This window comes from Coffea arabica, chromosome 10c (genome assembly GCF_036785885.1).
Source record: "Coffea arabica cultivar ET-39 chromosome 10c, Coffea Arabica ET-39 HiFi, whole genome shotgun sequence".
In the NCBI taxonomy this organism is placed as follows: Eukaryota; Viridiplantae; Streptophyta; class Magnoliopsida; order Gentianales; family Rubiaceae; genus Coffea; species Coffea arabica.
Genome location: NC_092329.1, coordinates 21,817,991 through 21,833,021, shown reverse-complemented (window position 1 = coordinate 21,833,021; position 15,031 = coordinate 21,817,991). Strand labels below are relative to the sequence as shown.

Genomic DNA, 15,031 nt, shown 5'->3' with positions numbered 1-15,031 from the left:
TGAGGAAAAATGTAGGAAATTTGCGGGTCCTCACATCCTCTCCCCCTTAAAAGAATTTCGACCTCGAAATTCATACCTTTTGTCGCGAACAGGCCAGGATACTTTTCTTGCATATCCGTTTCTAGCTCCCAAGTTGCTTCTTCCACTTCATGATGCTTCCATAGTACCTTTACTAAAGGAATCTGCTTGTTTCTCAAGTCCTTCACCTTCCTATCCAGTATTTGAATAGGTCGTTATTCATAGGTTAAAGACTCGTCAAGTTCAACATCTTCGGGTGGAAAAATGTGAGTCGGATCCGGATGGTATTTCTTAAGCAAAGAAACGTGGAAAACGTCATGGATCCTAGATAAGCTAGCGGGTAACTCAAGTCGATAAGCCACCTTTCCTATTCGCTGCAGCATCTTGAAAGGTCCTATATATCGTGGTTGCAACTTTTTCCCTTTTCCGGATCTAATCTTTCCCTTTAATGATGTGATCCGAAGAAACACCTTATCTCCTATTTCAAACTCCAAGTCTTTCCTCCTATGATCGGCATAGCTTTTCTGACGGCTTTGGGCGGTTTGAAGTCTCTGGCGGATCACTCTCACCTTTTCATAGGCTTCCTCAACCCATGGTATAGTAGCCGGATCTATGACTTTTCTCTCCCCTACTTCATCCCAATGGATTGGAGATCGACATCGTCGTCCGTACAAAGCTTCATATGGAGCCATTTGAATAGAGGAATGATAACTATTGTTATACGCGAATTCAACCAAAGTCAAGTATTGGCTCCAACTTCCTTTAAAATCCACAATACAGGCTCTCAGCATATCCTCAAGAGTTTGAATAGTTCTCTCAGATTGTCCATCAGTTTGCGGGTGATACGCTGTGCTATAACTCAGCTTAGTTCCTAGAGCCTCTTGTAATTTCTGCCAGAATCGGGATACAAACCTAGGGTCTCTATCAGATACAATGCTCACTGGTACCCCATGTAGTCTCACTACCTCATCCATATAAAGTTTAGCAAGTTTCTCCAAGGAATATTTCATATTTACTGGCAGAAAATGTGCAGTCTTAGTCAATCGATCCACTATTACCCAAATTGCATCATGCCCCTTTTGTGTTCGTGGCAATCCTGACACAAAATCCATCGTTATGTGCTCCCACTTCCACTCAGGGATCTCTAAAGGCTGTAACAAACCTGACGGCTTTTGATGCTCAGCTTTCACCTGTTGGCACGTAAGACATTTTTGCACAAACTGGGCAATCTCCGCCTTCATTTTCTCCCACCAATACAGATTCCTAAGATCTTGGTACATTTTATTATTCCCTGGGTGCACCGTATACCTAGAGCAATGTGATTCCTCTAAAATCTCCCTTTTCAATTCCTCATCCCTAGGTACCACGACACGATTTCGAAACTTTAAAATTCCATCAGGGCTTAGATTAAAATTAGGTAACTCCCCTTTCTTCACTCTCTCTACCCACTTCTGCACTATTGGATCCTTCACTTGGCCCTCTTTGATTCGTTCCATCAATGCCGATTTCGTCTCAATATTTCCAAAAACCACCTTTTCCGATTCCAAACGAGGTTTCCACTCACATACATCTTCCAATAGGCCCCACTCTCTCACTATAGAACTTGCCAGTTGAGCCTTCCGGCTTAAAGCATCTGCTACAACGTTGGCCTTTCCAGGATGATAGTTAATTGTACAATCATAATCCTCTAAGAACTCTACCCACCGACGTTGTCTTAGATTTAACTCCTTCTGAGAAAATAGATACTTAAGGCTCTTATGATCCGTATAAACCTCGAAAGTTACACCATAGAGATAATGTCGCCATTTCTTCAAAGCGAACACTACAGCTGCAAGTTCCAAGTCATGGGTCGGGTAATTTTGCTCATGAGTTTTTAACTTTCGGGATGCGTAGGCAATCACTTTCCTATTCTGCATCAGCACGCACCCTAGCCCTTCTTTTGAAGCATCGGTATAAACCGTATAACTATCCTTTCCACTGGGCAAAGCTAAAACTGGAGCCATAGTGAATTGTTTCTTAAGCTCTTGAAAACCATTTTCACACTTAACGTCCCAAATATACTTTCCTTGTTTCTTGGTCAGGTTAGTCAAGGGTCCTGCAATCCTCGAGAAATTCTTTATAAATCTGCGGTAGTATCCTGCTAGACCTAGAAAACTTCGCACCTCGGTGGGATTTTCTGGCTGTTTCCATTTAGCCACAGCTTCCACTTTCGCCGGGTCTACAGCAAGGCCATCTTTCGAAATTATATGACCTAAAAACCCCACCTCTTCCAACCAAAATTCACACTTACTGAACTTAGCAAACAGTTGGTGCTCTCTTAGGGTTTGCAATACTATCCGCAAATGTTGTTCATGCTCCTCCCTTGACCTCGAATACACCAAGATATCATCAATGAACACCACTACAAACCTATCCAAGTAAGGTTTGAACACTCGATGCATCATGTCCATGAATGCTGCCGGGGCATTGGTTAAACCAAAAGGCATCACAGCGAACTCAAAATGCCCATATCGAGTGTTAAATGCCGTTTTTGGCACATCCTCCTTTCTAATTCTCAACTGATAGTACCCTTGTCGCAGATCCAACTTGGAAAACACTACAGCCCCTTGTAATTGATCAAATAACTCATCTATGTGGGGCAAGGGATATTTATTCTTAATGGTTACTGCATTCAATCCTCGATAGTCAATGCACAACCTTAAACTCCCGTCCTTTTTCTTAACAAATAGAACTGGAGCTCCCCATGGAGACTCGCTCTCATGAATAAACCCTCGTTCTAGCAAGTCTTGCAGTTGCACCTTCAACTCCTTGAGCTCAGCGGGTGCCATACGATAAGGAGTTTTAGAGATGGGAGTGGTTCCGGGTACTAAATCAACCTTAAATTCAATCTCCCTTTCGGGTGGCAAAGACTCCAATTCTTCCGGAAATACGTCCGGGTATTCACTGATTACTGGCATGTCTTCCAACTTAGTCTTTTCTCCCGGAGTGTTAATTAGAAAAGCTAGGTAACCACGAGCCCCACGACTAAGCAACTTCCTAGCCCTTATACCCGAAATAAGTGCAGAAGAGGCTATCATACCCCTCACATCAAGCTTTAGAGTTGCCTCCCCTGGTATACAAAATTCGACCACTTTCATCTTACAATCTACTCGAGCATGATAGTGAGCTAGCCAATCCATACCTAGGATAACATCATACCCCTTAATGGCTAGACTAATGAGGTCCACTACCAATTTCCGTTCGCCAATCCAAATATCACAACTCCTATATACCTCATTCGCAAGCAAAGTTTGATTACCTGTAGGTGTTCTTACCTCTAAGTCATAAGGTAACCTTTCAACTTTCGAGTCAATTCCAAGCATAAATGCAGGATTAACAAAAGAGTGAGTAGCACCGGGGTCTATTAAAATTCTAGCTAACCGGTGAAAAACAGGGATTGTACCTTCTACCACCTTGGTTGGTTCAAGCACAGTTGTTTGATCTAGCGAGTACACTCTGGCCGGTACCCTCGACCTAGCCCCTCCAGCAGTAGTCGGCTTTGGGTTTGACCTGGCAGTCGACTGAGTGTCACTGATTAGCGGACAGTTGACCATCTGATGATCCGCACTTCCGCACCTCAAGCACTTCCGAGCCTTTCTCCAGCACTCGTCTTCAGTGTGGTTCAATTTTCCACAATACCCACATGTCACTCGGGGAGTGGAGGTTTGACCTCCCTGAGTAAAACCTCTACCTTGACCTCTACCGCCCTGGCCTCCCCTCTGGGCATTCCCTCTCGGAGCACTGCCCCTAAACGTGTTCGAAAATCGTCCACTTCCAGCTCCACGACCGGATTTAGCGGGTGGCATGCTCCGCTCGCCTCGTACCGACCCTTGGGCTCCACTAGGTGCCCCTTTCCGCTTAGCGTGGAAATTCCTTACTTGCGTCCTAGCAGTTTCTATCCTTAAAGCCTTCTCCAGAACCTCCGTGAAAGTATTGATTTGGACCGCTGCTAAGGCTTCTTGCAATTCCACATTTAACCCTTGTATAAACCTTCGTACTTTCCTTGGTTCCGTAGCAATCAATTCGGGAGCGAATTTAGACAATTTGGTAAACTGAGTCTCATACTCAGTTACACTCATCAGTCCCTGACGGAGTTTAATGAATTCGTCCTCTCTCTTCTCCTGGACGATGGGTGGAAAGTATTTTTCGTTGAAGTCCCGTACAAAGTTTAGCCAAGTCCAGGCAGTTTTCTCTCTCTCCCACTTGGCCCTCACTACATTCCACCAAGCCCTAGCTGGCCCTTCAAATTGGAATACGGCAAATTGGACTTGTCTCTCCTCAGTGTAGTTTAGGGCAGCAAAGATATTTACCATGGTCTCCAGCCATTTCTCAGCTTCATACGGGTCTGGTCCTCCTAAGAATTTGGGTGGAGAGAACTTCTGGAATCTCTCCAAGGCTCTATCTTGCCCCGAATCAGGGTCTCTAGGTTGATTTACAGACCCTTGACCCTGTTGCTCCACCAACCGAGTCAAAATATTAGTCATCTGTTGGATGGCAGTGGCCACCTGATCTCCCCCGGCAGTCTGGGGTTCAGGTTGCTGTTCAACCGCTGCCTCCCTCTCCTCTATCGGTTCAGGCACCGGTTCCTGTACTTGCTCACCCTCACGGCCTCGCCTGGAACCGCGTTCTCGATTAGTTTTCTTGGTCCAACTCCTTTTATCCTCCATGTTTGAGAGTCAACCAACTAGAACATATAAACGGGGTAAGGTACGACTCATATATCGCGTTGCAACAATATAACTAGAGGCAAATAAACACGTAAGAAACAAGCACTTTATTTACATATCAAACAAGTCGTATATACAGGCCAACAAGTCACGTAGTCAAAGGCTATAACAGCCAAGGAACATAGAACAAAAGATATTTATATCCACCAGGACACGTCTAAAACAAAAACAAAAGAAGACATGTCGTCCCACTATGTTCCTAACTAGCCCACAAAACCTCCTAAAACCCCGATCCTAACAAGTGGTCTGGCTAGACGCCGACCCAACTGACTCCGAGGACGCGCTCGGCTCCTCCTCCATGTCCTCCTCAGGATCCTCCTCTGGATCCTCCTCAGGGGCACCGGGAGCGGCAGGAGCTACAGGCGCTTGGCCTTCCTCGGCCAAGTCCTGGATCACGTCCTCAACAAGTGCCTCGCACTTGGTCAGGATGTGGTCAGTCCGGTCTCGTATATGGCCAACTATGTGCATCAAACGTCCAGTCACCGCATGAGCCTGATCACGGTAAGCATCTGACTGCTGCTGCTCTGCCAGAACCGCGGCCTCCAACTATCGTATCCGAGCTCCCTGATCTCGGAGAGTGGCCTGGAGACGCTCTATCTCCGCAAAGCACCTACGATTGGTGCTACCCAATCGTCTCCGATCGTCATCTATAGCAAGCACTACTCGGTCAGGGTAAGAGTAGGTCTTCCAGCAATCGCAGCGCCGGATCTTGCGCGCTGGGGACCACCGCTGCGCTGGCCCGCCGGGAACCTCCTGGTATGTGATCACGCGACATACAGGGCCCGCTAGATATGGCTCGACCACGGGAGCGTCAGTAGGTGCGTCAGTAGGCACCTCAGGCACCTCAGTAGGTATCTCGATCGGTATGTCAGTAGGTGCAGGCTGGGACGGTCCAGCACCCCCAGAAGAGTCAGTGTCTGCCATCACCTAAGTTTGCAAATAACATTGCAAAGGTAAGTACACATCAAGCACAAAACAAGGCTAAGGCTAAACTCGATAATAAAACCCTAGCCTATCAAGTCAAGCACTCAAACTATCCAGATCAATTCAAGCCTAAGCTCTGATACCACCTGTGACGACCCCACCTCTCCCTAAGGCGTACCAAAGGGTTCGGCGGACCGCCTGCCCAGCTCTCGCCAGGACTCACTCACTATCTCAATCGAATCATAAATACACAACCATGCACCATAAATAATATTCACGATTCAGACTTATAATTTACATTGATAGGAGTCAGGTACAAAGTCTTAATACACCAACTAGTACAAAACGTATACAATCCAAGTACAACATGTTTCGTTCGAGGAATAGCGCGAGTACAAGACCAAAAAGTCAAAAGTCAAAACAAACGGCTACACTAGTCTTTTACAAGTCTCTCGCGTCACCCGTACCCCTGTAAGGAAAACAAACTAACGGGGTGAGCCAAAGCTCAGTGAAGTTCCCAAATATCAAATTGGTCAGCAACCAAGTTATAGCAAAATAAAAGTGAAATGGCGAGCAAACAAGTCAAATCAAGGAAATAGTACTTCAGCTAGTCAAGTAGTATTAGATGCACATTCACATATAAGGATACGGTATTCATGTTACGGCTCCATTCCAGCTTGGTCAAGTGGTAGTCGACACTCCGTCAACTTTCAAGTAATTCCAAGTCCAAATAAACTCCGCTACACGCCAATTTCCGTCCACCGATCAACCCCCTATTCCGGGCCCGCATGCCATACGAAACATGGGTGGTAATACTCGAGTATACCGTTAGTCGAGTAGATAACACTCCACTCGACATTACAAGTGACCCAGGGTTTGTTATCTAATCGACCAGGCCCTTGCCGGCTCGACTCGATTAACTAGCCACAGGGTTTCTGGAATTCCAGGCAAGATATAATTCAAGTACATGTACAACAAGTCAAGTATGATCAATAGCAAGAACAAGTCATATTAGGGCAAGTGCGATAAAGTACACCCTTGCCCTTTCATTCATTGTCATGTAATCACGCAAGTCAAGTAGGGAGTACACATATCAAGTACAATCGGATATTTGGAAGCACTCACCACAATAGTGCTTCTAGTTTTCGCGTCGAGGTGGTACTCCGGGTTGGGAGTCCAAATCTGCGATAAAACTTTACTTGAGAACTTTGAAATCAACCAAGGTTCGAAACTTAAGCGTTTCGTTCGATAAGAATCAAGAAATTGAAATTCACTTGAGAAGAGTCGTGAAATAGTTGCTCGCTCTTTAAACTGGAAAATTTGATAACATTTCTGCTTGAATATGACTCTTGAGTCAAAAGTGCAAGTAAAACGGTTTCGTAGTGATTCATATCGTTTTCCTAAGGGTACAAGTTCGGCCAAGTCCTAACATATAACCCTCGATAAACAAGTGGCAAAGGTCCTCGATAGTTCAAGTGATAATCACTTAACCTTCACTCAAGTCGCAAAGATAGTTTTCTAGACCTCGAGTAAAAATTTGGGCAGCATGCCCTTTGTGTTTACCTAATTTCCAGCCATTTAGGCTTCAATATTTTCCTTCAACAACATCCCAACATCATACAAATAAGCAATTTATGTCAAGAGCCGTTCCATAGGCTCACAATATTATAACAACAAGAATCGCCTCAAGTACAAGTGCAGAAATTCAATGTGGCACAAGACAGATTTGACGTACAAATGCGGTAATAACACATTCGAGGCTACGCTTATCGGATTAAGACGAAACCTGTGCCCTTTCGAAGCTAAGACACAAAGCTACAACATTCATGAAGGTCACTTAGTCCATTTCCTAATGTAACTTAGTCAAAATCTCAGATTACTAAACCAGAAACCAATTCACCGGCAGTTTAAACGCATTATGCTGTAACGGACCTAAATCAGTGTACACAAGTCCGAATCAGGTTTTCTTTGAGGCATTTTAAAGCTACTTCAGAACACTACAAGTTTTATGTTTTGGCCCAGAGCTAAATCAGAATGGATCCTGGTCAAAAATCGTGATAAACTGGACTGAACTGAAGAAACGGACTGCTGGGAAATTCTTAAAACAGTAGGGGTATTTTGGACTTTTCACGTTCTGCGTTGCTCCGATTGAGCTGAAATTTTATAGGCACCTATAAAACACCATTCTCTACAACGTTTCTTCTTTGACCAAAGGCCAATTCGGCCTCTAACATATAGGTACAATTTCGGACAGAATGCTTGGGAAATTTTCCAGAAATCTGGAATTTTTAGCTCTAAGTGTAATTTCCTCAAATTTCTGGTTCTAATCACCACTAAACAACCTTATATAACCTTAATTACAACATTCATGCATCATACATCACATTGAGCAGAAAATCAGAAACCCTAGTTCATCAAATAAATTGGGGAAAACCTCTAAATCATGCTAATCATCCATAATCTCACCACTATAATCACCTACTAAACTTAATTTAACAAGATTAGATGTAAAACTTGGAGAGATAAACTCTCTTACCTTGAATAAAAGTCACCAAGAGTAGCACAAGCTCTCCCCTTCAAGAATCACACCACCACTCACTAGCTAGTCACTAGAAAGCAAGTTTAATCGGTTTACTTCGCTCGATTCCTCACTTATTTGTTGGATTTGGAGATGAAATGAAAGATTTCCCTTGGAGTTTTTCCTCCTTGATGCTCTCGGCCAGCTCCAGCAGAAATGAGGAAGAATTGGCTAAGTGTTGAGGTTATATGGATGGTAATGGTCTTGGGTAAGAAGCCATGAGGTGGTGACACTTGTCACCACCACCACCCTTTCTTTTTCTCTTTCTTTCTTGCCTTTCTTAGCCACCAATTTTCGGTCAACATGCTGCCAAGAGAGAAGATATTATGTGCAAAAGTCAACAACTTGTTGGGTAAGAAAAATGGTGGTCAAGCGGTGCGTTCAATCGGTAATGCGCGGGACCCGCCGGTTCGCGCCGTTTTTCTTAAAAACTCACGTACTAGGGTTTTTACCTCCCATTCACTAACCTTATATCATTGCTACTACTTACATATTATTTCTCACTTAAAAGTCACTTTTAATCATCAAATTGATCCTCGGCCAGTACCGAAAATTCATCCGGCGGAAAAATCGAAAAACCCTAATTTTGCTCAAAACTTGAAACCAAAGCGTAAAACCTTATTTTCTAGGTTTATTTACACTTAGTGTGAAATAATGAGGTAGGGGGCCTTAATAAATAATAATTTTCAAATAAAAGGCATTTTTGAGGAAAAATGTAGGAAATTTGCGGGTCCTCACATCCTCTCCCCCTTAAAAGAATTTCGACCTCGAAATTCATACCTTTTGTCGCGAACAGGCCAGGATACTTTTCTTGCATATCCGTTTCTAGCTCCCAAGTTGCTTCTTCCACTTCATGATGCTTCCATAGTACCTTTACTAAAGGAATCTGCTTGTTTCTCAAGTCCTTCACCTTCCTATCCAGTATTTGAATAGGTCGTTCTTCATAGGTTAAAGACTCGTCAAGTTCAACATCTTCGGGTGGAAAAATGTGAGTCGGATCCGGATGGTATTTCTTAAGCAAAGAAACGTGGAAAACGTCATGGATCCTAGATAAGCTAGCGGGTAACTCAAGTCGATAAGCCACCTTTCCTATTCGCTGCAGCATCTTGAAAGGTCCTATATATCGTGGTTGCAACTTTTTCCCTTTTCCGGATCTAATCTTTCCCTTTAATGATGTGATCCGAAGAAACACCTTATCTCCTATTTCAAACTCCAAGTCTTTCCTCCTATGATCGGCATAGCTTTTCTGACGGCTTTGGGCGGTTTGAAGTCTCTGGCGGATCACTCTCACCTTTTCATAGGCTTCCTCAACCCATGGTATAGTAGCCGGATCTATGACTTTTCTCTCCCCTACTTCATCCCAATGGATTGGAGATCGACATCGTCGTCCGTACAAAGCTTCATATGGAGCCATTTGAATAGAGGAATGATAACTATTGTTATACGCGAATTCAACCAAAGTCAAGTATTGGCTCCAACTTCCTTTAAAATCCACAATACAGGCTCTCAGCATATCCTCAAGAGTTTGAATAGTTCTCTCAGATTGTCCATCAGTTTGCGGGTGATACGCTGTGCTATAACTCAGCTTAGTTCCTAGAGCCTCTTGTAATTTCTGCCAGAATCGGGATACAAACCTAGGGTCTCTATCAGATACAATGCTCACTGGTACCCCATGTAGTCTCACTACCTCATCCATATAAAGTTTAGCAAGTTTCTCCAAGGAATATTTCATATTTACTGGCAGAAAATGTGCAGTCTTAGTCAATCGATCCACTATTACCCAAATTGCATCATGCCCCTTTTGTGTTCGTGGCAATCCTGACACAAAATCCATCGTTATGTGCTCCCACTTCCACTCAGGGATCTCTAAAGGCTGTAACAAACCTGACGGCTTTTGATGCTCAGCTTTCACCTGTTGGCACGTAAGACATTTTTGCACAAACTGGGCAATCTCCGCCTTCATTTTCTCCCACCAATACAGATTCCTAAGATCTTGGTACATTTTATTATTCCCTGGGTGCACCGTATACCTAGAGCAATGTGATTCCTCTAAAATCTCCCTTTTCAATTCCTCATCCCTAGGTACCACGACACGATTTCGAAACTTTAAAATTCCATCAGGGCTTAGATTAAAATTAGGTAACTCCCCTTTCTTCACTCTCTCTACCCACTTCTGCACTATTGGATCCTTCACTTGGCCCTCTTTGATTCGTTCCATCAATGCCGATTTCGTCTCAATATTTCCAAAAACCACCTTTTCCGATTCCAAACGAGGTTTCCACTCACATACATCTTCCAATAGGCCCCACTCTCTCACTATAGAACTTGCCAGTTGAGCCTTCCGGCTTAAAGCATCTGCTACAACGTTGGCCTTTCCAGGATGATAGTTAATTGTACAATCATAATCCTCTAAGAACTCTACCCACCGACGTTGTCTTAGATTTAACTCCTTCTGAGAAAACAGATACTTAAGGCTCTTATGATCCGTATAAACCTCGAAAGTTACACCATAGAGATAATGTCGCCATTTCTTCAAAGCGAACACTACAGCTGCAAGTTCCAAGTCATGGGTCGGGTAATTTTGCTCATGAGTTTTTAACTTTCGGGATGCGTAGGCAATCACTTTCCTATTCTGCATCAGCACGCACCCTAGCCCTTCTTTTGAAGCATCGGTATAAACCGTATAACTATCCTTTCCACTGGGCAAAGCTAAAACTGGAGCCATAGTGAATTGTTTCTTAAGCTCTTGAAAACCATTTTCACACTTAACGTCCCAAATATACTTTCCTTGTTTCTTGGTCAGGTTAGTCAAGGGTCCTGCAATCCTCGAGAAATTCTTTATAAATCTGCGGTAGTATCCTGCTAGACCTAGAAAACTTCGCACCTCGGTGGGATTTTCTGGCTGTTTCCATTTAGCCACAGCTTCCACTTTCGCCGGGTCTACAGCAAGGCCATCTTTCGAAATTATATGACCTAAAAACCCCACCTCTTCCAACCAAAATTCACACTTACTGAACTTAGCAAACAGTTGGTGCTCTCTTAGGGTTTGCAATACTATCCGCAAATGTTGTTCATGCTCCTCCCTTGACCTCGAATACACCAAGATATCATCAATGAACACCACTACAAACCTATCCAAGTAAGGTTTGAACACTCGATGCATCATGTCCATGAATGCTGCCGGGGCATTGGTTAAACCAAAAGGCATCACAGCGAACTCAAAATGCCCATATCGAGTGTTAAATGCCGTTTTTGGCACATCCTCCTTTCTAATTCTCAACTGATAGTACCCTTGTCGCAGATCCAACTTGGAAAACACTACAGCCCCTTGTAATTGATCAAATAACTCATCTATGTGGGGCAAGGGATATTTATTCTTAATGGTTACTGCATTCAATCCTCGATAGTCAATGCACAACCTTAAACTCCCGTCCTTTTTCTTAACAAATAGAACTGGAGCTCCCCATGGAGACTCGCTCTCATGAATAAACCCTCGTTCTAGCAAGTCTTGCAGTTGCACCTTCAACTCCTTGAGCTCAGCGGGTGCCATACGATAAGGAGTTTTAGAGATGGGAGTGGTTCCGGGTACTAAATCAACCTTAAATTCAATCTCCCTTTCGGGTGGCAAAGACTCCAATTCTTCCGGAAATACGTCCGGGTATTCACTGATTACTGGCATGTCTTCCAACTTAGTCTTTTCTCCCGGAGTGTTAATTAGAAAAGCTAGGTAACCACGAGCCCCACGACTAAGCAACTTCCTAGCCCTTATACCCGAAATAAGTGCAGAAGAGGCTATCATACCCCTCACATCAAGCTTTAGAGTTGCCTCCCCTGGTATACAAAATTCGACCACTTTCATCTTACAATCTACTCGAGCATGATAGTGAGCTAGCCAATCCATACCTAGGATAACATCATACCCCTTAATGGCTAGACTAATGAGGTCCACTACCAATTTCCGTTCGCCAATCCAAATATCACAACTCCTATACACCTCATTCGCAAGCAAAGTTTGATTACCTGTAGGTGTTCTTACCTCTAAGTCATAAGGTAACCTTTCAACTTTCGAGTCAATTCCAAGCATAAATGCAGGATTAACAAAAGAGTGAGTAGCACCGGGGTCTATTAAAATTCTAGCTAACCGGTGAAAAACAGGGATTGTACCTTCTACCACCTTGGTTGGTTCAAGCACAGTTGTTTGATCTAGCGAGTACACTCTGGCCGGTACCCTCGACCTAGCCCCTCCAGCAGTAGTCGGCTTTGGGTTTGACCTGGCAGTCGACTGAGTGTCACTGATTAGCGGACAGTTGACCATCTGATGATCCGCACTTCCGCACCTCAAGCACTTCCGAGCCTTTCTCCAGCACTCGTCTTCAGTGTGGTTCAATTTTCCACAATACCCACATGTCACTCGGGGAGTGGAGGTTTGACCTCCCTGAGTAAAACCTCTACCTTGACCTCTACCGCCCTGGCCTCCCCTCTGGGCATTCCCTCTCGGAGCACTGCCCCTAAACGTGTTCGAAAATCGTCCACTTCCAGCTCCACGACCGGATTTAGCGGGTGGCATGCTCCGCTCGCCTCGTACCGACCCTTGGGCTCCACTAGGTGCCCCTTTCCGCTTAGCGTGGAAATTCCTTACTTGCGTCCTAGCAGTTTCTATCCTTAAAGCCTTCTCCAGAACCTCCGTGAAAGTATTGATTTGGACCGCTGCTAAGGCTTCTTGCAATTCCACATTTAACCCTTGTATAAACCTTCGTACTTTCCTTGGTTCCGTAGCAATCAATTCGGGAGCGAATTTAGACAATTTGGTAAACTGAGTCTCATACTCAGTTACACTCATCAGTCCCTGACGGAGTTTAATGAATTCGTCCTCTCTCTTCTCCTGGACGATGGGTGGAAGGTATTTTTCGTTGAAGTCCCGTACAAAGTTTAGCCAAGTCCAGGCAGTTTCCTCTCTCTCCCACTTGGCCCTCACTACATTCCACCAAGCCCTAGCTGGCCCTTCAAATTGGAATACGGCAAATTGGACTTGTCTCTCCTCAGTGTAGTTTAGGGCAGCAAAGATATTTACCATGGTCTCCAGCCATTTCTCAGCTTCATACGGGTCTGGTCCTCCTAAGAATTTGGGTGGAGAGAACTTCTGGAATCTCTCCAAGGCTCTATCTTGCCCCGAATCAGGGTCTCTAGGTTGATTTACAGACCCTTGACCCTGTTGCTCCACCAACCGAGTCAAAATATTAGTCATCTGTTGGATGGCAGTGGCCACCTGATCTCCCCCGGCAGTCTGGGGTTCAGGTTGCTGTTCAACCGCTGCCTCCCTCTCCTCTATCGGTTCAGGCACTGGTTCCTGTACTTGCTCACCCTCACGGCCTCGCCTGGAACCGCGTTCTCGATTAGTTTTCTTGGTCCGACTCCTTTTATCCTCCATGTTTGAGAGTCAACCAACTAGAACATATAAACGGGGTAAGGTACGACTCATATATCGCGTTGCAACAATATAACTAGAGGCAAATAAACACGTAAGAAACAAGCACTTTATTTACATAGGGTCATACACTTGCATTCTCTTTATACCACATCCACACTCTTTTAGCCACATTTTCTCATTATTTAGACTTTTTCTCAATCTACACTTTCTCACCACTTTCTTCCTATCACTTATTTATTTTTCTATCTCACAAATGGCATTCAATTGCACTTATATGTATCTACTATCCTATTTTCATTCATTTGCACACAAAAACACCTTTATTTTCTCACACTTGCACACTTGCACTTAAGTCCTCACTTGCATTAATCACGACTTCCTTGAGAGCTTTCCTTATTGGCCACCACAATTCATGTGGTTGGGACCTAAAAGCCTCATGAGAAACATTTTAGATTTAGGATTGCATTTTTCTTTCCTTTTCGCATCCATTAGTCATATCCAACATGCGATACATACCTTGGGTAGAAAAATTAGCAGCAAGACAGGCAAGTAAGGAGTGTCTACGTGACAAGGCATCAGCTACCACATTTGTCTTGCCAATCTTGTATTTAATCACATAGGAGAAGGTGTCAATGAAGCTTACCCATTTGGCATGTCTCTTGCTTAACTTGGGTTGCCCCTTGAGAAACTTCAGTGACTCGTGATCGGTGTGTATCACGAACTCCCGAGGGCGAAGATAGTGTTGCCAGGTCTCCAAGGCCCTCACCAGTGCGTGCAACTCCTTGTCATACGTTGGGTAGTTTAAAGCAGCTCCTCCCAGTTTCTCACTAAAGAAGGCACAAGGCCTTTTGTCTTGTATAAGGACAGCGCCAATACCTACACCAGAAGCATCACACTCGATTTCAAAAGTCTTATTAAAGTTTGGTAACGCTAAAACAGGTGCATGTGTGAGTTTGTTTTTGAGGGTAAGAAATGCTTGTTCTTGGTCTTCCCCCCAGTAGAACTTGTCATTTTTCTTAGTCACTGTCGCGCCCCACTTTTTGAGTAGTGAATGTAGTGTGTGGGATATGTATGTGAACGTGTGTGAAAATGAAAATAAAAGGCCGTGGGATTGTGAAATGCAACGGTTTGGCCAAACAACAGTTCAAAAAAGGGTTTTTTGGATGGAAAATGGAGTCGCCACTTGGTATAGAGTTAGGGTGTACCAAGTCACCCAAAAAAAAAGTGATTTTTGGAAAGAAAAGCAGACAAACCCTTTTTATAGAAATTTGTAGGTCTACGTAACCAAAAAAAGGGATCGGGGGTCACGTTTGATAA

At 44.0% G+C, this 15,031-nt stretch overlaps 1 protein-coding gene across 1 annotated transcript; it reads right to left on the bottom strand.

Annotated features, from left to right (window-relative positions):
• Window positions 1-233: 233 nt before the first annotated feature.
• On the bottom strand, window positions 234-4,724 carry LOC140015865 (uncharacterized). The gene is made up of 7 exons (XM_072068692.1): window positions 4,498-4,724; window positions 3,317-4,059; window positions 2,587-3,127; window positions 1,791-2,427; window positions 1,320-1,667; window positions 1,181-1,208; window positions 234-778 (listed from the first exon to the last, which is right to left on the bottom strand). The coding sequence occupies exons 1-7, from the start codon at window positions 4,722-4,724 to the stop codon at window positions 234-236; spliced, it is 3,069 nt and encodes a 1,022-aa protein (XP_071924793.1).
• Between the last annotated feature and the right edge of the window lie 10,307 nt (window positions 4,725-15,031).